This window comes from Symphalangus syndactylus, chromosome 15 (genome assembly GCF_028878055.3).
Source record: "Symphalangus syndactylus isolate Jambi chromosome 15, NHGRI_mSymSyn1-v2.1_pri, whole genome shotgun sequence".
Lineage (NCBI taxonomy): Eukaryota > Metazoa > Chordata > Mammalia > Primates > Hylobatidae > Symphalangus > Symphalangus syndactylus.
Window position 1 is genome coordinate 7469377 of NC_072437.2, and position 21614 is coordinate 7490990.

At 49.4% G+C, this 21614-nt stretch overlaps 1 protein-coding gene across 9 annotated transcripts in view; it reads right to left on the reverse strand.

The window, feature by feature from the left end:
* The window catches only part of ATP11A (ATPase phospholipid transporting 11A), a 191673-nt gene that overhangs the window by 13792 nt on the left and 156267 nt on the right, over positions 1–21614 (reverse strand). For 8 of the 9 annotated variants that reach the window (XM_055244925.2, XM_055244924.2, XM_055244926.2 and 5 more), the window contains exons 18-26: positions 21271–21452; positions 17979–18230; positions 16432–16606; positions 14568–14670; positions 14198–14343; positions 13026–13085; positions 12043–12170; positions 9972–10107; positions 2371–2436 (exon numbers count right to left, since the gene is read on the reverse strand). In XM_055244925.2, coding sequence (XP_055100900.1) covers positions 2371–2436; positions 9972–10107; positions 12043–12170; positions 13026–13085; positions 14198–14343; positions 14568–14670; positions 16432–16606; positions 17979–18230; positions 21271–21452 — 1248 coding nt within the window. Of the gene's footprint in view, positions 1–2370; positions 2437–9971; positions 10108–10130; positions 11515–12042; positions 12171–13025; positions 13086–14197; positions 14344–14567; positions 14671–16431; positions 16607–17978; positions 18231–21270; positions 21453–21614 lie in introns of those variants that run through there. The other variant, XM_063618593.1, reaches the window with a different exon arrangement.

Sequence of the window (21614 nt, forward strand, 5' to 3'; positions counted from 1 at the left end):
TCAGAATGATCGTGATGGGCGGGACAGACAGCCAGGGGAGTGATGAAAAACTAAACCAAACATAAGACCCAGCAATGACGACTCAATGCCCACACAAAACGGCTCAGGAAGACAAAGCCACACCTCACGCCGCTCAGCAGACAGAGCCACACCTCACACCGCTCAGGAGACAAAGCCACACCTCACGCCGCTCAGCAGACAGAGCCACACCTCACACCGCTCAGGAGACAAAGCCACACCTCACACCACTCAGGAAGACAAAGCCACACCCCACACCACTCAGGAGACAAAGCCACACCCCACACCACTCAGGAGACAAAGCCACACCTCACACCGCTCAGGAGACAAAGCCACACCTCACACCACTCAGGAAGACAAAGCCACAGCTCACACCGCTCAGGAGACAAAGCCACACCTCACACCACTCAGGAGACAAAGCCACACCTCACACCGCTCAGGAGACAAAGCCACACCCCACACCACTCAGGAGACAAAGCCACACCTCACACCGCTCAGGAGACAAAGCCACACCCCACACCACTCAGGAGACAAAGCCACACCTCACACCGCTCAGGAAGACAAAGCCACACCCCACACCACTCAGGAAGACAAAGCCACACCCCACACCATTCAGGAAGACAAAGCCACAGCTCACACCGCTCAGGAAGACAAAGCCACACCTCACACCGCTCAGGAAGACAAAGCCACACCTCACACCGCTCAGGAAGACAAAGCCACACCCCACACCACTCAGGAAGACAAAGCCACACCCCACACCACTCAGGAGACAAAGCCACACCTCACACCGCTCAGGAGACAAAGCCACACCCCACACCACTCAGGAAGACAAAGCCACACCCCACACCATTCAGGAAGACAAAGCCACAGCTCACACCGCTCAGGAGACAAAGCCACACCTCACACCACTCAGGAGACAAAGCCACACCTCACACCGCTCAGGAGACAAAGCCACACCCCACACCACTCAGGAGACAAAGCCACACCTCACACCGCTCAGGAGACAAAGCCACACCCCACACCACTCAGGAGACAAAGCCACACCTCACACCGCTCAGGAAGACAAAGCCACACCCCACACCACTCAGGAAGACAAAGCCACACCCCACACCACTCAGGAAGACAAAGCCACACCCCACACCATTCAGGAAGACAAAGCCACAGCTCACACCGCTCAGGAGACAAAGCCACAGCTCACACCGCTCAGGAAGACAAAGCCACACCTCACACCACTCAGGAAGACAAAGCCACACCTCACACCACTCGGGAGACAAAGCCACACCTCACACTGCCCATGGAGAGGAAGAATGTGGGGACGCCACAGCCCTGGGTCCTGGGGAAGGGAGCCATGGATGCATTTCCCAGATGTTAGCATCGGGGCCACAGACCAAGGTGTTGTTTATATCACCACTGAAGAAAGTCATTCAGATTAAGGTGTTCTTTATGTCTCTACCGAAGAAAGTTACTTTTTAAAATTTTCTTTGTCAGGAGACAAAGCCACACCTCACACCACTCAGGAGACAAAGCCACACCTCACACCACTCAGGAAGACAAAGCCACACCCCACACAGTAGTACTGCCCAGTGCAGTAGTTGGATCTTGGCTCACTGCAACCTCCCGGGTTCAAGTGATTCTCGTGCCTCAGCCTCCCAAGTAGCTGGGATTATAGGTGCGTGCAACCACGCCCAGCTACTTTTTGTTTTTTTAGTAAAGACGGTTTCGGCATGTTTGCCAGGCTGGTCTCGAACTGCTAATCTCAGGTGATCCACCCACCTTGGCCTCCCAAAGTGCTGGGATTACAGGCATGAGCCACAGTGCCTGGCCAGAAAGTTACTTTAGAATCAGGTGTTGTTTATATCACTGTCTAAGAAAATCACCTTAGGAATGTTTTGATATCACTTTTTAAGACTCAGTCTGATAGGTTTTGAGATTTCATAATGATATATTCTATATAGAATTTCACTGGACTTTAAAGAGTGAAATTTTTCAAAATACATTAATTTGTTTCAATTAAAGTGTATTTTGATGGTGCTAAGGGGAGGGCTACTTGCCACTGAAAAGAATTCTAGCCTGAATTCTTTCACGAAGCAGCAGCTTGCTCCCGAGGTTACCTGCGGTGTAGCTCTGAGGTTTGCACGCGGGGTGGCTGGGTGTGCTGAGTGGTTGTGCATTACTTGTCTAAACAGCAGGATGAGGATGCCCGGGGGTGCCCCAGGAGCCAGCCAAGGCTGGGTGCAGAGTGGCTTCCAGCCTCAGTATGGAGTTATAATTCAGAGAGCTCAGAGCACATGAGGCCTACACTGCAGGGGTTCACTGTGGCTGGGGGAGGAATGTGAGCACGAGACCACTTACCTTTAGTGTGACTGTGAACACCATCACAGTGAATACCAGCGTCCCAAATGTCCAGTTTCCAAATATCTGTTTGGGGAAAATAGTCCAAGTCATCTCGTTTTTATGTATTTTTTTTTTCTCCTTCACAATCAAGAGTTTTAGAAAATACACCTCATTTTTCTTGCATGCCAACACTTCAAACCCCAAAGATATAAGCACTGTATTTTCTTATTATCACATAAAAGAAGATGCAGCAGCCCCCAGAGCACGGCAGGACGCCCCCATTTCCCGGCTGCAGTTCTGTGGCTTGGTGATGCGCTCAGAGCCCACCTATCTGGAACTTGCTGCTCCCTCTTGACACTGCTCCTGCTCAATGCTCTCAGCCACCACAGACGTCGGTCCCAAGGTCTCAGACTGAGCACAAAAACTCCCTCACAGCTGGCATTTAAATATCCATAATGCAAACTCGGGTACATGTGAACCTCCTTTTTCTGTTTTGTGTTTTATGTAGAAGAGACGGTTGCCTGATTACACAGCTACATTCCACGGGTTTCAGGAACAAACTCATAGATTGTGTCTGTTCCCTTCTGAACTCAGCTCAGACTCCTGCCTGCTGTTGAAGAACAGCCGTGGGAACGTTCTGCCAGTAAATGATCAGGGGAAACACCCCAGGCACCCACGCAGAGGGGGAAGCCTGGGGGCTTCCCTTGGGGAACCTCCCTCAGGACAGAGAAGACAAGCCAGCAGACAGGACAGGGCTGGACAGAGGCTGCCCCGCGTGCGGCCAGAACCACAGATCCGCCAGCAGTCACGCCCAGGTGGCCGTGGAGGAGGGGTCAGTGGGACCCAGGAGCTGCCAGCTGGCAATGCAGCCCAGACACAGACAGACCTTTGAGGACCACACACCCAACCCGTGAGGACCGCACGCCCGACCCCTGAGGACCCTGAGGACAGCGCGCCCGACCTCTGAGGACCCCGAGGACAGCACGTCTGACCCCTGAGGACACCGCGCCCGACCCGAGGACACCACGCCTGACCCCTGAGGACCCCTTGCCTGACCCGTGAGGACAGCGTGCCCGACATCTAAGGACCCTGAGGACAGCGCGCCTGATCCGTGAGGACAGCACGTCTGACACCTGAGGACACTGCACCCAACCCGTGAGGACAGTGCGCCCGACCCGAGGACACCGTGCCCGACCCGTGAGGACAGCACGCCCGACCCGAGGACACCGCACCCGACCCCTGAGGACCGCGTGCCCGACCCGAGGACCCTGAGGACCACGCGCCCGACCCCTGAGGACAGCGCACCTCTCTACCGCACGGGGCACAGGCCAGAAAGGGCTGCTGCCCAGACCCCCTGCCTTGGGGAAAACCCCCGACTGGAAACTTGTCCGGGAGAACCCGCTTTCCTTCCGGACGCTCCTGTGCTGTGGCCCAATTTCTAGTTTGTCGGATTCCGTGAACTGCACCTTGCAGGGAATTTTATTTTATAAAGAATTAAAAAGTGGGCTGGGTGTGGTGACTCACACCTGTAATCCCAGCACTTTGGGAGGCTGAGGTGGGCGGATCACGAGGTCAAGAGTTTGAGACCAGCTTGGCCAACATGGTGAAACCCCATCTCTACTAAGAATACAAAAATTAGCAGGGCGTAGTGGCACATGCCTGTAATCCCAGCCACTAGGGAGGCCAAGGCAGAATTGCTTGAGCCCAGGAGGCGAAGGTTGCAGTGAGCAGACATCATGCCACTGCACTCCAGCCTGGGCGACAGAGCAAAGACTCCCTCTCAGAAAAAAAAAAAAAAAAAAAATTAAAAAGCTGGAATACAAATGGCTGTTCTTCAGAATGCATTTTCAACCAAAACAATATACCTATCACCATACCCCTTGATTCAGCTGAGGTGAGGGTGTGGGCTACAGTCCTCCGACATGGTCAGTGGGATAACATCTTACTTGTAGATTCTAGAAAAAAGTGTTAGGACCTTTTGTAGTGAACACCGGCTTCTTAGGGGCCCCCATCAACACATCCTTCAGGTTTTCCCTCACTTCCTCGTCGTGATCAAAAGTGGGCCTCTTCCTTCTGGTATGGAAATGCCGGGCCTACAATGTCACTCAGATCCACACACGCTTGTGGTTCTCGGCCGGGGCAGCCTTGCCCCCAGGGACACCTGGCAGTGGAGGAGACATTTGTAGGGCGTGGGGTCTGCTAGCTTTGGATGGGGGGTGGAGGGGCTGCTGAGTGCACAGGACAGTGGCCCATGAGGATGTACGTCTGACCCCAGTGTCAGCAGAGCCCGGGTGAGAAGCCTGTTTCGCACTCACCAAAAAGCGCCGTCTCTTCATGGCTTAACTTCTGGGGCAGGAAAATATCATGCCTCTAGGAACAGCTGTGGCTTGGCAGCAGCCTACAAGCTCCTGTGGCCAGCAAGGTGCTAGGGAGCAGGAGGCTGCTGTGCTGTAACTGGAAGCTAACGCTTTCAGCCAAGTGGTGCCTCCACAGCAGGTGAGGGCGGCTTTGTACTCAGACAACCACATCGGCTGGGCCTGAAGGAAAAGCCCCTCACACTGCCCAGCTCTCCTCTTCCTCCCCCAGGCCTCGCCTCCCAACACAGAACTCTGAAAAAGTTAGATGGCAGCAAGACATGAAAAAAAGGGTGCCCTGTGAAGCAGTGTGTGTCACCAACAGCGCCACAGGTGATAACTGCAGTCAACTCACACGGCCTCCTCACTGTCCCCTCTCCCTGCTGTGAGCCGAGAAGCTGCCTTTCTAAAAGCTCCCAGCTGGGGCTCCCTGGGTTTAGGGGGTCATGGCAGAGCTGGGATGAGGAGTCAGGCCTCAGGATGCCTGGTCCTGCAGAGCACATGGGCCACAGCTGTAAGCTTTATAGGTGAGGAACAAAGCACAGCTATCGTGAATCCAGAATCAGGCATCTTGGGCAGGGCCCCTGAGAAACGCTGACCCATTACTGACCTGTGTCCACGTCCTCTGGAAGCTATCCTGAAACGCATCTCTGGAAAGCCCTCTTATTCCCTTGGTGGCCTGAAGTGGGGCCCCCAGGTGAACTGCCGTGATGTGGTTTGGCTTTGTGTCCTCACCCAAATCTCATCTCAAATTATAATTCCCATGTGTTGGAGGGAGAGCCTGGTGGGAGGTGACTGAATCATGGACGTCCTCCTTGCAGATCTCGTGACGGTGGGCGAGTGAGTTCTCATGAGATCTGGTTGTTTCCAAGTGTGTAGCGTTTTCCCCTTTGCTCTCTCTCTCTCCTGCAGCCTTGTGAAGAAGGTCCCTGCTTCCCCTTTGCCTTCTGCCATGACTGTAAGTTTCCTGAGGCCTCCCCAGCCATGTTTCCTGTGCAGCCTGCAGAACTGTGGGTCGATTCAACCTCTTTTCTTCCTAAATCACCCTGTCTCAGGTAGCTCTTTAAAGCCATGTGAAAATGGACTAACATGTGCGGATAGTTTGTTATCACAATTGCTGGTCGTTATTTCCATCGGATTCTCGGGGTGGCAGGCATCCCTGGGACACCAATCTCCTTTCTCAAAGGGCTGTTCACAGGGACCCTTTTTTCCCAAGTGACATCAACGCCATCCCCAGTGAAGCTCCTGTTTCTGATTTCTGCAGAACCCTGTCCTCATGCAACAGACACACCTGAGCCAAGAACATGACCGGCGCGAAAGCCTGACTCCTTCAGCAGATCTGCCTCTGGGGCTGGCCAGCCTCCACCACTGCAGGCTAAGCCCCATGCCCCCACTTCCTCCCTCCTTTGAGAATGAGTATTCCTATAGAAGCTTTCTGCTCAAAAAAGCCCTCAGACAAGACCCATTTAACTCTGATGTATAAAAACACCCCACGGCCAGCATAACTTACTTGCGCCTTCTCAAGGTCATGGTCACAAGTGGCATCCACTGCTTCCCCTCCCTGTGCAGATCCCTCCGCCTCCCACCTCACCCATACGTGGACCGCTCGTGTTTCAGCTGTTCTTACTGCATCCTACGTCTATCAAAGCACATTCCAAGCTTTTAACCGTTCACTTAGGAATGTCTTGCTGTTCAACAAATAACTGTTGTCTTTGCATTCTCATTGTGGCATCAAAATGAGAAGTTACTATGGCTTACGATGTCAGTGCAGAAAATGCTCCATTGGTGAACTTTTGAAAGAGATGTCCATAATTCTATTGTTCCCCCAATCCTACACAGGATCTATAGACATTTCTGTAGAATAATTTAGTTCTTTAAAACAAAGTAGCTCTCACCCAAGAACAATCAATCCCAGGGGGCTTCTGGACTGTAACCCCATTGGGAATATCTTGGTTGGAAGGGAAATTCTCAGGGGTGAGCACCCCAACCCCAAATTGCTAAATAAGGACCAAGAGGGCTGTCAGCCACTAGGACTGCCCCCAAGTTCCCTGAGTGCTGGCATCACCCCAGGGCTGAACGCGGGTTCCGTGGGGGCTCAAGGTACCTTCCAGGACGTAGCCAGGGGCTGGAGGGTACAGCCGGAAGAGACCAGGAAACAGGAGCTAGTAGAAACCCTTGGATCCCAGGAAGGCAGCAGAGCTACAGTGCCCACTGACCACCAGGTGCAGCTGGCTGGGGACACGCCAGGGCTCCAGGGATCCGAGAAGGCGGAGATGCTGCAGAGACCCTACCAGGAAGGCTGAGAGAAGCCCCTGGCACTGCGTTGCCAGCACCTCATTCAGGAGCACAGCCGGGCAGCCCTTCTAGGACAGTGGCGCCCGTGTCCTCGCCCCTGAAGTCCATCTCTGGGGGCTCTTGGGAGGCACCTTCACATTCATGCTGAAATTCAGAACTGGAACAACCCAGAGGCTGCACCGGGCAACACCATGAAGTCTGGTGCCGGACGTCTGGGTGTGACCCAGGACCTGCCCCTCGGGAGCTGACCCTGCACAGAGTGTCTAGTCTGTCCGCACTTCTCTTTCCTCAGCTTTCACATGATCTGAATGTCCAGCTGAAAGGGTGGTTGTAGTGAACCAGGATGGTGTTTGTGAGAGAAAACTGGAAAATCAAGTGCGGGAAAAAGGGGACTTGCTATCGCCATCAGCAGCCGCCAGGAGCCTGGAATCTCAGTGCTCAGGACACTACCTCTTAGTTCTCTTTAAGGGCTACGCAAGATGCTTACGTAAGCCCAACCCGGAGGAAAATCTCATAAAAGATACAAAAGAATCAACAGGTAGCTCTATTTGATGACATTCATGGCCTGGTGGCATTCAGGAATTATTCAATTAAAATAAACGAAGACAAAGAATAAATGCTAGAAAACTTAAAGCTTTTAAAACAGTGAAATAATATTTGAATGGATTCTCAAGATCGACCTGGTAAAAATTGATTTAAGTTATGACGAAGGATAACAGCAGTGTTTAGTAAAGATAAACGAAAATGACTAAAGCAGGTAAACGGTGCACAGGACACAGAGCAGGACTTTTGTGTTTGAACCCAGCAGTCTGAGGGACAAACACACAGGGAGAGAGAGGTCAGGCTAAACAAGGAACGAAGCCGATTTCTGTTTAGAAGTCACCCAGAAGGGGCTGCTGAAGAGGGACTTTCTCCGAGGTCAGCACTGGTGTTTGCTTGTACGGCTAAATACCTGAGGCATTTAAGCAGGGATGGCCTCTGACATCTACTGAATGCCTGCTGTGGCTCTCTCAGGAAGCACAGGGTCCCACCGGGCCTCCCACACATGCCTGTGCTGCCTTTAACTTAAAGTCGAGGGAAGCTCCCATGAATCCAGTCAATTCGGAAAACATCCTTGACTCAATGGGCCACCGTGACATGGAAACCGAGGGAACACGGCAAGGATGTGCGTCAGGAGGCGCACACACCCTTCTAACACAGAGCTAGCTCCGGGGTGCGTAGGGCAGCAGCAGCTAACAGCGTTTCTACCGACAAAGCACACAGGAAGTCACGTTTGAAAATATTTTCGAGAAATATTTCATTTGTAATGCACTCCAAAAACACAGAGAAATGACAAACCCACGATTGTCTTACCATATGTGTGTTGGTAGTCATTACCTGAGGGTGGGAAGGGACGCCAGTGGCAAAAAGAAAAAAGCAAGATACGAATAAAACAAACCCCCAGGGGTGAGGCAAACAACCAGAGAGTGAATGCCCGCTAGAAAACTACAAATGTATTAATCGCAGAGGAAGCCGACTAAGTATGGTGCTCGGGGAAATCTAACACGGGCTCAACGTGGAATTCATTCCCACATCAAAAACGCAATGTCTAAATGGTATAATTGTACCACTAGGTAACGAGCTGATGGTGAACTGTAAGTTACAGAGATAAAGTCTGAAAACCTCAGCAGGCCGGCCATGCACGGTGGCTCACGCCTGTAATCGCAGCACTTTGGGAAGCCGAGGCGGGCAGATCACCTGAGGTCAGGAGATCGAGACCACCCTGGCTAACACGGTAAAACCCCGTCTCTACTAAAAATACAGAAAGTCAGCCGGGCGTGGTGGCGGGCGCCTGTAGTCCCAGCTACTTGGGAAGCTGAGGCAGGAGAATGGCGTGAACCCGGGAGGCGGAGCTTGCAGTGAGCCAAGATTGCGCCACTGCACTCCAGCCTGGGTGACAGAGCGAGACTCCGTCTCAACAACAACAACAAAAAAAACCAAAAAAAACCCTCAGCAGGACATTTCCTTACAGCAACACTGAACACTCAGGTAATGTGATCTTTAAAGCAACCCAGAGCTACACACATGTGGTGATGGACCCCGCTGGGAAGCTGCATGGGCTGCACTGAATTACTGCGCATGTGGTGATCGACCCCCCCACTGGGAAGCTGCATGGGCTGCACTGAATTACTGCGCATGTGGTGATCGACCCCCCACTGGGAAGCTGCATGGGCTGCACTGAATTACTGCGCATGTGGTAATCGACCCCCCTGGGAAGCTGCGGGGGCTGCACTGAATTACTGCACATGTGGTGATCGACCCCCCGCTGGGAAGCTGCATGGGCTGCACTGAATTACTGCGCATGTCGTGATCGACCCCCCGCTGGGAAGCTGCATGGGCTGCACTGAATTACTGCGCATGTGGTGATCGACCCCCCACTGGGAAGCTGCATGGGCTGCACTGAATTACCACCCATGTGGTGATCGACCCCCCGCTGGGAAGCTGCATGGGCTGCACTGAATTACTGCGCATGTGGTGATGGACCCCGCTGGGAAGCTGCATGGGCTGCACTGAATTACTGCGCATGTGGTGATCGACCCCCCACTGGGAAGCTGCATGGGCTGCACTGATTTACCACGCATGTGGTGATCGACCCCCCGCTGGGAAGCTGCATGGGCTGCACTGAATTACTGCGCATGTGGTGATGGACCCCGCTGGGAAGCTGCATGGGCTGCACTGAATTACTGCGCATGTGGTAATCGACCCCCCTGGGAAGCTGCGGGGGCTGCACTGAATTACTGCACATGTGGTGATCGACCCCCCGCTGGGAAGCTGCATGGGCTGCACTGAATTACTGCGCATGTGGTGATCGACCCCCCGCTGGGAAGCTGCATGGGCTGCATTGAATTCTGCTTTGGCAAAATCATCATATGGGCTTGGGAGGGTTTATTCCTAAGCAGCTAAGTCAGCGCGATCAAGCTCCGTACTGACCTGCCCATTGCTTGTCACAGTTGTATTTTCAAACACGAAATAAGCACCAAAGAAGAACACCAGCGCGTCAAACAGTCCCAGGAGCGTCCAGTAGATGAACACGCGCCAGCGCAGCAGGGCATTCTTGGCGACGTCCCTGTGTGAGGAGAAAGGTGCACAGCGTGTGTCTTGGAGAATCAGGGCCCGGCACCTCCCCCGGGCTCTGGGGTGGCCATCCCTGGACGTTGTCTTCATGGGATAAGATGTGTGCAGCCAGTAAACATCAAGTTTGTGCTCTGGCCACAAATGTGGCATGTTCGTCACAACCAGCATTTCACTACCCACTCGTGTCTTTGGCTAACTTTTGCTCAGATATTTTCTCTCTCATATTCACTGCAATATCGTCATAGGCAGAGATGCTGCCACACGCTGCTGCTTGTGAAAGTAAAGAACAGAGAACACAAGGCTCACACCTGACATTCACTGAGCTTGTGACACCTTACGCCTGACGTGACACCTTATGCCTGCTGTGACACCTTACGCCTGACGTGACACCTTACGCCTGACGTGACACCTTACACCTGCTGTGACACCTTACGCCTGACGTGACACCTTACGCCTGACGTGACACCTTATGCCTGACGTGACACCTTACGCCTGTTCAGTAAGACAGAATTTGCAGGATTCCTTTCAGACACATGTCTAGAACAGTGTATCTTCTCCCGTTTTCTTAGATTTATTCCCAATTATTAAAGATGTAAAACAAACTCAGAAGTTTGCCTTTTTATCGTTGTCCTTAATCACCTACAGTGATTATTTTTGGATCCAAGCCCTCAAGATCCCACAGAATGGCTAAATATTCTGATGAGGGCAGTGAGGCCGATGCATGGATTCCTGTGAATCCCAGGCAGGGAAGTGAGTGGTCTTGGCTATGGTGGTGGATGCAGGAAACAAGCACGTGAGAAGACTGCACAGAACTGAACACACACATACACGTGTCATGTACACACACGTACATGAGTGCAGGGAAAGCTGGGTGATCTGAATAAGGGAACGGGTGAACGGCACCAACATCAATACACTGGATGTGATGCTGGACTGCAGTTTCTTGCGTGTCACCATTAAGGGACATGGGATCAGAGCCCACGGAATCTATTATTTCTTACAACTGCATATGGATGTGAAATTATCTGAAAAATAAAATTTTAATTTATGATAGGGTTGGCTGTGTCCCCACCCAAATCTCATCTTGAATTGTAGCTCCCATGATCCCCACGTGTCATGGGAGGGACCTGATGGGCAGTGATTGAGTCATGGGGGCGGTTTTTCCCATGTTGTTCTCACAATAGTGACTACGTCTCACCATATCTGACGGTTTTACAAAGGAAAGTTCTCCTGCACACGCTCTCCTGTCTGCCACCATGTAAGACGTGCCTTTGCTCCTCATGCCTTCCGCCATGATTGTGAGGCCTCCCCAGCCATGCGGAACTGTGAGTCCATTAAACCTCCTTCCTTCATAAATTACCCAGTCTCAGGTATGTCTTCGCAGCAGGATGAAAATGGGCTAATACAATTTAAAAGACCATGGAAAACAGTAACATGCTGAATCTGCCATAGACCTTGCGGGGCATTTCTGAAGCAGAAAAATATCTCTTCCATATTATTAAAAAAAATAACTTTTTGGGAGAAAAGACACCCTGAAATCAGAGCTGTTAATTTTTCTTTTTTCTCACTGAATAGAACACACATGGTTTTAAAGGATAACTTAGGCCACAGATTCCCTAGGGTCACAACGAGGAAGACACTTGTACCCCGGCTCCCTCAGGACTGTCAGAAAGCACAGGAAAGTGCAAACTGGCTCCACACAGACGTTCCAAATGCAGCGTAAACCATCCAGCAAGACTTGAAGAATCTCCATTTGAACTATGTTGCTTCCGGTTTAAACAAGCTCCTGACCAAGCAAGAGTATCAGCAGATGCCAAATGCTTCTGGCCCTTAACTGGGGTCTGCCAGGTGGCTACTGGAAGGAACTGCCAGAGTGCTGCCTAGTTATTCTCTCTGCTCTCAGGAGAGGCTGTTTGGAGGATGGTACCTGTACAGGGTTGGGTCTCTCTTGAGCACGTCGATGCCAACATGCTGCTCCATGAGGCTGTACAGGAGGATTGGCAGGGAGGTGAAGCTGATGTTGTAGAGGGTCAGATATGCAGTGTCGTACAAAGTCTGTAAGAGGAAAGTCACAAGGGAGCGGCACCTCAGTGCACTGTTACAAACTTTTTGGATCTTTTGATTAAATGTATTTTCTTTCTGAAATGCATAGAAAGACCAGAGCACTTTTCAAAGCTTAACGATATAAACTAGGGTCTGTGATATCAACTGTGATTTCAGGATGAAAGTCACAGCTGGCAAAAAAGCCTAACACTGACTCATCCCATTCTATCAGCACAAACTTCAAGAAAAAAAAAAAAAAGGAAAAAAGTCATAAAAAACATTTGCAATTCTGATTGCCATCTTCAAGCTTCAGTGACTCTGGTCCCAGTCACTTCCCACGAAGACAGTTCGCCCGCCAACCACTGAGCACACACGTGACAGAAGGAGGTGTCCATCTAGGGCAGATGCTCGGGGAAACCTTCACCCCTCCCAAATGGGAACTGTCTTCTTCCCCTACGAGCACATTGCATGTGTTAACGTGCCAGGCACTGGGGTGGCCCATGTCCACAAGGACCTCGAGTTGGAGTTAATTCTTGCAGTAGCATCAGGACGCCCAGCCCGGCACTGCTGGGCCCCGAGGAGACCACATCATCACTGGCCCGCATCTCAGGGCCACAGCAATTTCAGAAGTCATGGAACAAGCGGCCTCCAGGATGGCAACTCCTCAGCTCCGTGCCCGCCCCCCAACATACCTGACTCTTCACCCCTGCCTGACCCTTCACCCCCACTTGCTGCTGGGCACCCTGCCTTCCTCGTGGTGCCAGGGAGTGCTGCTCATTCCCAAGTCTCCTCTCCCCATGGCAGCCACCCACTGGGGGAAGGAAAAGAAGGCTCAGACGGCCTGTCCCTGAAGACCCTAGGACTGACCTGTTGTGAAAACCCACAGAAGAACTGGTATAAAAACTGAGGGAAGATGAAGCAGACGTTCTGAAAGGCAAGGCAGAACTGTTAGTTCGGTGACAGGACAGAGGGAGGCAGCCGCCACCTACCAACGTGGCCCACCCCATGCGGGAGGAGGGATCCACGTGCGCCCAGCGTGCAGCCGAACAGCACTAATGGGTTCTAGAAAGCTTTCTTTTATTTCAGGGGCAACTGAAATGCACATGTGACCACGTTTTGGCCACTCAGGACAGACAACGTACAGGGGAAATTTGTTAACTCCAAGAGAAACAAGAAGGCAATGCAGGTATCAGTATAAACGGAAAGAATTGAACTGCACAGTGAATAACGAATTCTAAAATATCCCTCCTCAAACATTTCCACCTGAAAGGTTCTCACTGGTTCCACACTCAATTCTGTGGAGGGGAGGAAAGGGCTGGGGGTCTCCTCCCATGGCACGGCAGGCCCTCCTCATTCTCAGGGGTACATTCCCAGACCCCGGGGGGATGCAGAATCTGTGGATGATCCTGAACCCTGTCTACGCTGTAGATGGGTATGTGTGTTCCTACACATACACACCCATGATACGGTTTAATTTATAAAGCAGGTGCACTAAGAGAGTAACAATAAAACATAGAATAACTATAATAATATACCATAATCTAAGTTACATGAATTTGGTCTCTCCCTCCTCCTCTTAAAATATATTATTGTGTCGTATTCACCCTTCTTCTTCTTGTGATCTGTCAACCTCGTCACCAAGACAGCTACAGAGTGACTGAGGGGCAGGTAGTGTACACACAGCATCAGCACACTGGACAAAGGGACAAGCCACATCCCGGGAAGGTGACAGCAGGACGGCATGAGACTTCATCACGCTGCTCGGAATGGCATGCAATTTAAAACTTAGGAACTGTTTATTTCTGCAATTTTCCATTTGATATTTTTGGGCATGGGCTGGCTGTAGGTAATAGAAACTGTAAAAAGCAAAGCCGCGGCTAAGCGGGAGATGACTGCAATCAGATTTACCCCTTCCTTTCTGACAGTTGCTACTTGGAGATCAATGACCTCTTGTGGCATCAAGTGGCTCAGACAAGGGTCGTGCCACCCTGTGCGTGACCTGCTGCTGACACCGTGAGGGGGAGCGGCGATCCTCCTACCTTATAAAAGAAGTACTGCACGAGCTCAGATATCCTAATGTAATAAAAATGCCCGTGAACAAGCAGCATCTTCTTCAAATGCTTAAACTTTGGGATTGCATAGTCGCTGTTCCTGGCAGCCTGGCGGCCTTCCTTGCCGATGACACCTAGAAGACGGAGGTGAAGGAGCTGAAGAAACGCTTTGTGTATACCACGCACAGGGCAGGGACGGGGAGAAGAACGGATGAAACCATCATCACGAGCCTTCCCGGTCACACACGAGGGTGGTGACGGGGGTGTCTTGAATGCACCTGCATGCTGCCATGGGCCTTTGTCTAGTGGAGGGGTGACCTGGCCACCAGGACGTGCCAGCAGCAAGGACGAAGCTCACCTATGCCCACGTGTGCTTCCAGAATCATGCTGACATCGTTTGCACCATCCCCAATTGCTAACGTGATTGGGTGCTCCTTTGAAAGTTTGATTAATTTAACAATCTGCAAAAGAAAGAAATGCGGAATTTATCTTCTGTTTCACTTCTGAACAGGTTATTCATTCGCTAGGCAGAAATAACAAAGATGAAAAGTTAGCCTAGGCAAATAAAAAAATTATCTACTTAGAGCTAATTTACAATCCTCTGTCTGTTTTCTCCATAAAGGATAAAACCTTTTTCATATTGAAAGCAAAACAAAATAAAGTAAAAGAAACGAGGTATGATTAAAATGACGTGAGCTGGAAAAGGCTGGTAGACAAACTTTGGTGGTGGAGATGTGAGATATATGAAGTAGTTTGTGGTTATTGTTATATTCATCTATTTAAATATATGGAAAAATGTGTAAATACTGGGAAAACATATTTAAATATACGGGAGCAAATGTGAACCCTGCATTCTGTTAGAAGAGATCACTATTCCAAGGTACTTCAAGCTATTTGGTATAAAGCATCTATTTCTAAAAATAAACTATTCCTAATGCTATTTTAATTTTCAAATTTGTAACATGTGCAAAATCAAATATGACAATTTTATGTAAAAATAATTTCCAAGTTTTTAGCCAATTTCTTTATAGTCTTTTTCCCCCGCCATCTATGTGCCTGAAACAGTTCAAGCTATAAGACTGAAGAGATGGGGGGAAACATGTGGGTGCCTTCTTGTTTCAAGATAGGAAACTGAAACACAAGTTAATTTGTATGAAACGTTTCAAAAGCCAGTTGAGAACTCAAAAAAGTACTATGGAATACATGAAGAGCAAATGGCAAACCCTTAGTTGCTGCTCCGTTCGGGAAGTAATTCTGTAAGGTTTATGTGCAGTGACACATGTGAGGGAGAGGAGGACATCCAACTGTCTTCCTCACATGGAAGGTCTGTGAATGCTCTAGGCTCAACTTGTCATTCTGAGGACCCCGGTTCTGGGTTTTTAATGAAATTGACAGATTAGTGCACTCACATGCATAAAAGCCTCAACTTTTCAGCTGCTTGGTTTCCAGAGTTTGTGTGAGACGTATTTTACCTTAACCATTGGGTTGCTCTGGCCAATTATGGAGTTATTCATGAACAGTTCAAGAGAAATTGGTCTACCATATCTAAAATGTGGTATAACAAAGTCGGAACTTTTCTAGGCTTCCTGGTATCAGAAAGACGTCCATGTTTACATGTATATTCCATAGTGCTTTTAACACCATTTAAGAAAAAACTTCAGGTGTGCAGGTGTGTGTTTCCCACAACATGGCCGTGTGAGACATTTGGAGTTTGATGGACAAGACAAGTTGAATCCTCATGGCATTTCCCAACTGCAGCCTTTTCGGCAAATTATTCCAATTTGTAAAGCTGATGCCCTTATTCATCTGAGAGGGTTATTCTGAGGCTAAATGCGTTCGTATCTGTAGGAGGCACACATTAGGTGCCCAATAATGTCAGCTCCCTTCTCTTACACCTTTAGTGTAGATTCTCAGGAGTGACTGAGATAGCTTTTTTTTTTTTTTTTTTTTTAACAGGAGTCAGCCAGGGCAGCTGTCCTGGCCGCTGCATCTGGAAGGGTCATACGTCTGACTGGTCAACACCCACTAATGAGCGAGACTGGCCCGACAAGCAAAACAAGATCTGTGTTTTAAATCTCTATCTCTCTATCACAGTTGCTTCTATTTTTAACAGGTGGTACCCTGCTAGATTTTTTTAACAATCCGAGGTGGTGAGACCTAACGGACGGTGTTCAGTGTTTCAGACGCCCTGACCACCAGCTGTCGAGGATGGGTGGCAGCACCTGGGCCTTCTGCAAGGGCGCCATGCGGCAGCAGAGCACCGCGCTGCAGCTCCGGCAGATTTCCAGGAAGAGCTCCCTGTAGTTGCCGGAACTCCCGTCTTCTCGAGGCTTCATTATCAGAGACAGAGCAGCTCCGTCGATAATTAAACCGTAGTCCTGCATATCTGTTGAAAGTCTGTTAGAGTGCGCGAGTCAGAAAGATGGCTCAATCACTGAATCTATAGATTTTAGAAGACTGTATTTTTTTGGATATCGACAGATGCTACAAATCCATGGGATTAAGAAACTAGTGTTTCTTGTTTTACCAATACAATTTTTATAGTATTGAACATAACACCTTTCTCAACATTTAAGAGTGTATTTTATGAAACATTCTTATTTTAGGTAAAGCAGGTGCACGCTCTCCTTGTGGACTCCTTAAGTCCCTGTACTTTTGAAACAACAGGAAGGCGTCCATCTTGTGGTCTAAGAGCTTGGTCAGTCTTTATTCTCAACCTTCTTGGTCACAGTCTTTACAACTAAGTCCTTGGGTTTCTGCCTGGATGACCTAAGTTGGAAAGAACGTGGTCATAATCTCCTCCTTGCTGGGTTTCAAAATGACAAGGAGGCTGGATGCGGTGGCTCACACCTGTAATCCTAGCACTTTGGGAGGCCAAGGCGGGTGGATCACCTGAGGTCAGGAGTTCAAGACCAGCCTGGCCAACATGGTGAAACCCCGTCTCTATTAAAAGGTGAGCACTTTCAATCTCAGCTACTTGGGAAGCTGAGGCAGGAGAATTGTTTGAACCTGGGAGGCGGAGATTGCAGTGAGCCAAGATCACTGCACTCCAGCCTGGGCGACAGAGTGAGGCTCCATCTCAAAAACAAAAAACAAAAAAAAAAACAAACCTCTAATCCCTAAAAGGAGTTCTGCAGATTGCAGATCAGGTAGAGGGAATTATCTGTGCTATTTATGAATAACTTAACATTTGTGTAAATTAGAGAGCTGCTTTCGCTTTATCTACATGAATGAAACTGAAATGATTCAAATAACATCTAATCTCAGATAATGCATCTAACACCAGTAAGGACAGCGTCGATAAAATGTATCTGAATAAACTACTGAATATTCTTGGGAAAAAAACAACTCTTGGGCATGTACTGCTTTGTCTTAGACGAACAACCATGCATTATTAATATCTCCACTTCCTCCAGCAGACGCTTGAAGGTGCCTGAAGCAGAGCCCCTAAGTCTCAGAAGCAGATGAGAATTATCCCACTCAAAATATTTTATCAATCATGTCCTTTTGCATCTGTTAGCCGGCAGTGTGAAACTGAACATACACACATACACACACATGTGAAAAAGACACGTCACAATTGCTGGAAAAAACAGCCCGTTTTGTTCCCAGTGTTCACCTGACCTCTAAGAAGCTGGCATTAATGCCCCAGGGGAGAACTGAACTCCCAGTAGAGACAATGAGGTTCCTCGACTTGCAGGTGAAGGCCACTGGGTCTGAAGCCCCATTTGCGGGAGTGTGGGGGCGGGGGCGGGGACGCGCTGCCTACCCGGAGAAGTTGTCTCTGGTCAGGCTCCCGCTGTGGCGCAGGACCGTCTTGCTCAGCTCGAACAGGACGTCGTGCAGGCTCTGCTCCTCGATCCTCTTGGTGGTCAGCTCCAGCAGCTGCGTGTTCCTGCGGAAGAGCTTGCAGGCGTAGCACGTGGCCGCGGCCGTCTCCATCTTGTCTCCCGTGAGAACCCAGACCTTGATCCCGGCCTTCTGCAGGGCCTCGATGGTGTCCGCAGCTTTCTCCTGCAGCCTGAGGGAGGCAAAACCAAACACAGCATAGAGAAAAGTCAGTGCTGACCCAGGAAATCCAAATAAGGAACTGCAGAAACTTGCAAAGCTGTCAAAATATCGTAGCCCCTCAAAATCAAAACACTCCACACTGTGGCTCATGATCTCACCACAAAGTACTGAAGCAGCTTCTGAAGGTCTGAACTAGTGTTTCACAGCGAAACACTTCATAACAGCAGAGAGATAAACATGGATCAAACTTTTGAGAAGGGCTGTCTTGTGTCACTGACGTCTGACAAGCCTGGCAGTTTTGTGTGTAGGTGGGACTCACTACCTGGGGAGGGTTTCAGGAAGTTATAACCACCAGCAAAAATGTCTCAACCATGGAAAGATGGGATCTGGACTCAAGGTGGTCAGCAATATTCATTGTCTTTTGTTTTGTATAAACTGTTCTAAGTTTGTCACTTAGAACCCACTTGGGGTCCAGGTATCTCTAAATAATATAAAATACTGAGAATAACCCTAGTGATTCCATGGCCAACAGGTACCATGGGCTTGCCACATGCCAGGCCCATGTGACACTTCCTATGTGCAATCTTTCATGCTTACCACGATGTCACAAGGAAGGACGTTAGCATCACACTCATTTACATATGGAAAACCCAAAGCCTGCAGACGCTACAGAAGGTATCCGGGGGTAAGTGGCTCTTCTGACACCAGTCAGGCCACTTCCCTCTCCTTGGAAGATCTGGGGTCAAACTATGTTTGCCTCATTTTGGGGCCTGCATTTTTTTCTAGGTTTTAGACTTTACTTTCGTGTGAAGTAACGTGCCATGCTTCTAGAAAGTATGAAAGGAATGGATTTAAATTCTAACTGGAATGATCTGGTTAGGTTTTGGGAAGAACTTCCTAGCTAAAAGTCTCAAGATCAGACAATCATAGTATTCTATAAATGGAAAAAATGCTTGTAATTTTATGTGTGTGTATGTATATATGTGTGTGTGTGTATATATGTGTGTGTGCATATATATATATAGAGAGAGAGAGAAAGACAGCGAGCACGAGAGCGAGAGAACGCCTTGTTATGTCGCCCAAGCTAGGGTACAGTGGTATGATCTCAGCTCACTAGAGCCTCCAACTCCTGGGCTCAAGCGACCCTCCCTCCTCAGCCTCCCAAGTAGCTAGGACAACAGGTGCCTGCTACCATGCTTGACTAATTAAAAAAGAATGCAAGAGATGGGATCTCACTATGTTGCCCAGACTGGGCTCAAACTCCTGGCCTTAATCAATCCTACTGCATCAGCCTCCCAAAGTGCTGGGATTACAAGAGTGCTCCACCGGGTCTGGCCCTGTTTACAAGCGTGCTCCACTGAGCCTGGCCCTATAATTCGATTCAAAAGGAAGCTGAGGCTCAGAGATGTTTTGCACTTGCTGACTGGAGATTTTAAGGAAATAATTGATAAGCAAGCATCATCACTTCGAAGCCACTGAGACCCCCCAGCAGGAAGTAACTCTCCACTCTCCTGCATTCCCAATCCGGTCAAGTTAACCTGCCCCCCGCCCCAGGGGCTCTGTCCCATCTGCTCTGCCAGAGGCATCCCCACGCTCCTCCACCACGGCCTCTAAAGGTCGACCCAGCTGCTCCCCAGGTAAACACCACCTACGGACACCCCTCTTCTCCTGGACAGTCAGCAGGTGAGTGACTGGCCACTAGAGCAAGGCCCCAGCTCCCAGCAGCACCAGCAGCAAAGCCTTTCGGCAGCTGTGGCCCTGCGCTCTGAAGCCTGCGTGCAAGTCGCGTTCTTTACACGGTGCTCTGTGTGCTTACTCTGGACTGAACAGGGGAGCGTGACTTCAAAACAAAACAAAACACAAAACCACCAAACCAAAACTTCCCGCTTGGCCTAATACTCTATTCAGATCGAGAACTCAAGGAATATTTGTTCCACACGCTCAGAAAATGCAGGGTTAGTGATGAGGATTTCAGTTTTGGACCGAAATGGATCTTAAAGACTTTCAAACTTGATGCTTTTAACCTCTTCTAGGAGATAAACTCTCAGTGAACTTTCTGAAGTTTCTGCTTCATTCTCATCAATTGGGGCATTTTTTTTTCTTTCTTCCATTCCTACAAACCACTGAAATCCATGCCTTTCACTCAGCTCTGAAGGCACCATGTGGACCAGACGACTGTTTCTTAGTGGCCTCAGCCTCAAACAACTTTCAGTCCCCATTGTGGAGCTGGGGCACACTGGCAGCTCTTGCCTTAGAGGTACCTGAAAATCTGTAATTGGTAATTTTGCCGGTTATGATGATTATTAGTTTTTGTAATTTTCTACTTCATTAAGTTTTTTCAAGTAATGATAAACACACTGAGTATGTAATGATCTAAGAAGTTAACACCAGTGTTTGGAAAGAACTAGCAACAAGTTTAGGAACAGAGTTGGTTGTTGATTCCATTCTAAAGAGTAATTACAGTCAGCCATGTCTGCTCATGCCTGCAATTCCAGCACTTCCAGAGGCTGCAGTGGGAGGACTGCTTGAGGCCAGGAATTTGAGACTAGCCTGGGCAACATAGTGAGATCCTATCTCTACAAAAAATATAAAAAATTAGCCAGGCATGGTGGTATATGCTTGAAGTTCTAGCTTCTCAGGAGGCTAAGAAGGGAGGACAGCTTGAGCCTAGGAGTTTGAGACTGCAGTGAGTTGTGATGGTGCCACTGCACTCCAGCCTGGGCAACACAGCAAGATGCCACCCTTTAAAAAAAAAAAAAGAAAGAATTTGTAAGAGCCCTTCTATCTTGCCTGTTCATAATATGATATGACAAAGCTATTTTCACTACTTCCTAGGAAAGTGTGCTTTCAGGCATCTTATTCATGGACAACAAAATATCCCCCAGGCATGATCTTCCTGACATGACTCTAGCATGTAGCAAGACACCTAGCCTCTCCCTGAGCAGCAAACATGCCCCGTCGGCCTCCCATCCACTCGCCCTCACACACCCTGGGCCGTCGGCCCACATCCCAGTCTGCCTCTCAGGACGGGATGCGTGCGTTTACTTTACCGGTCCTCCACAGCCGTAGCACCAAGCAGAGTAAGATCTTTCTCTATTTGCTCATAGGCTTCTGCTAACTTTTTCTCTCGATCTTGAAGGGCCACTTTGGCAGCCTGCAGCAGTTTACAAATGCCTTCATATTCTTCTTGGATCAGCCTTTTATAAGCAACACACAAAGTTCGGAGCCCCTCCTGCAGAACACAATGCAGCGTTTAGCACGAATTCAAGGTGTCACTTGCTGAAATATTACACTCCACGGCCTTCCCAGTATCCCTTCTCTCATTAGATTAACTAACCCAGGAATTGTAACCCTTTCAAAACTTACAGTACTAAGTAAACAAAGAAAGAAAGAG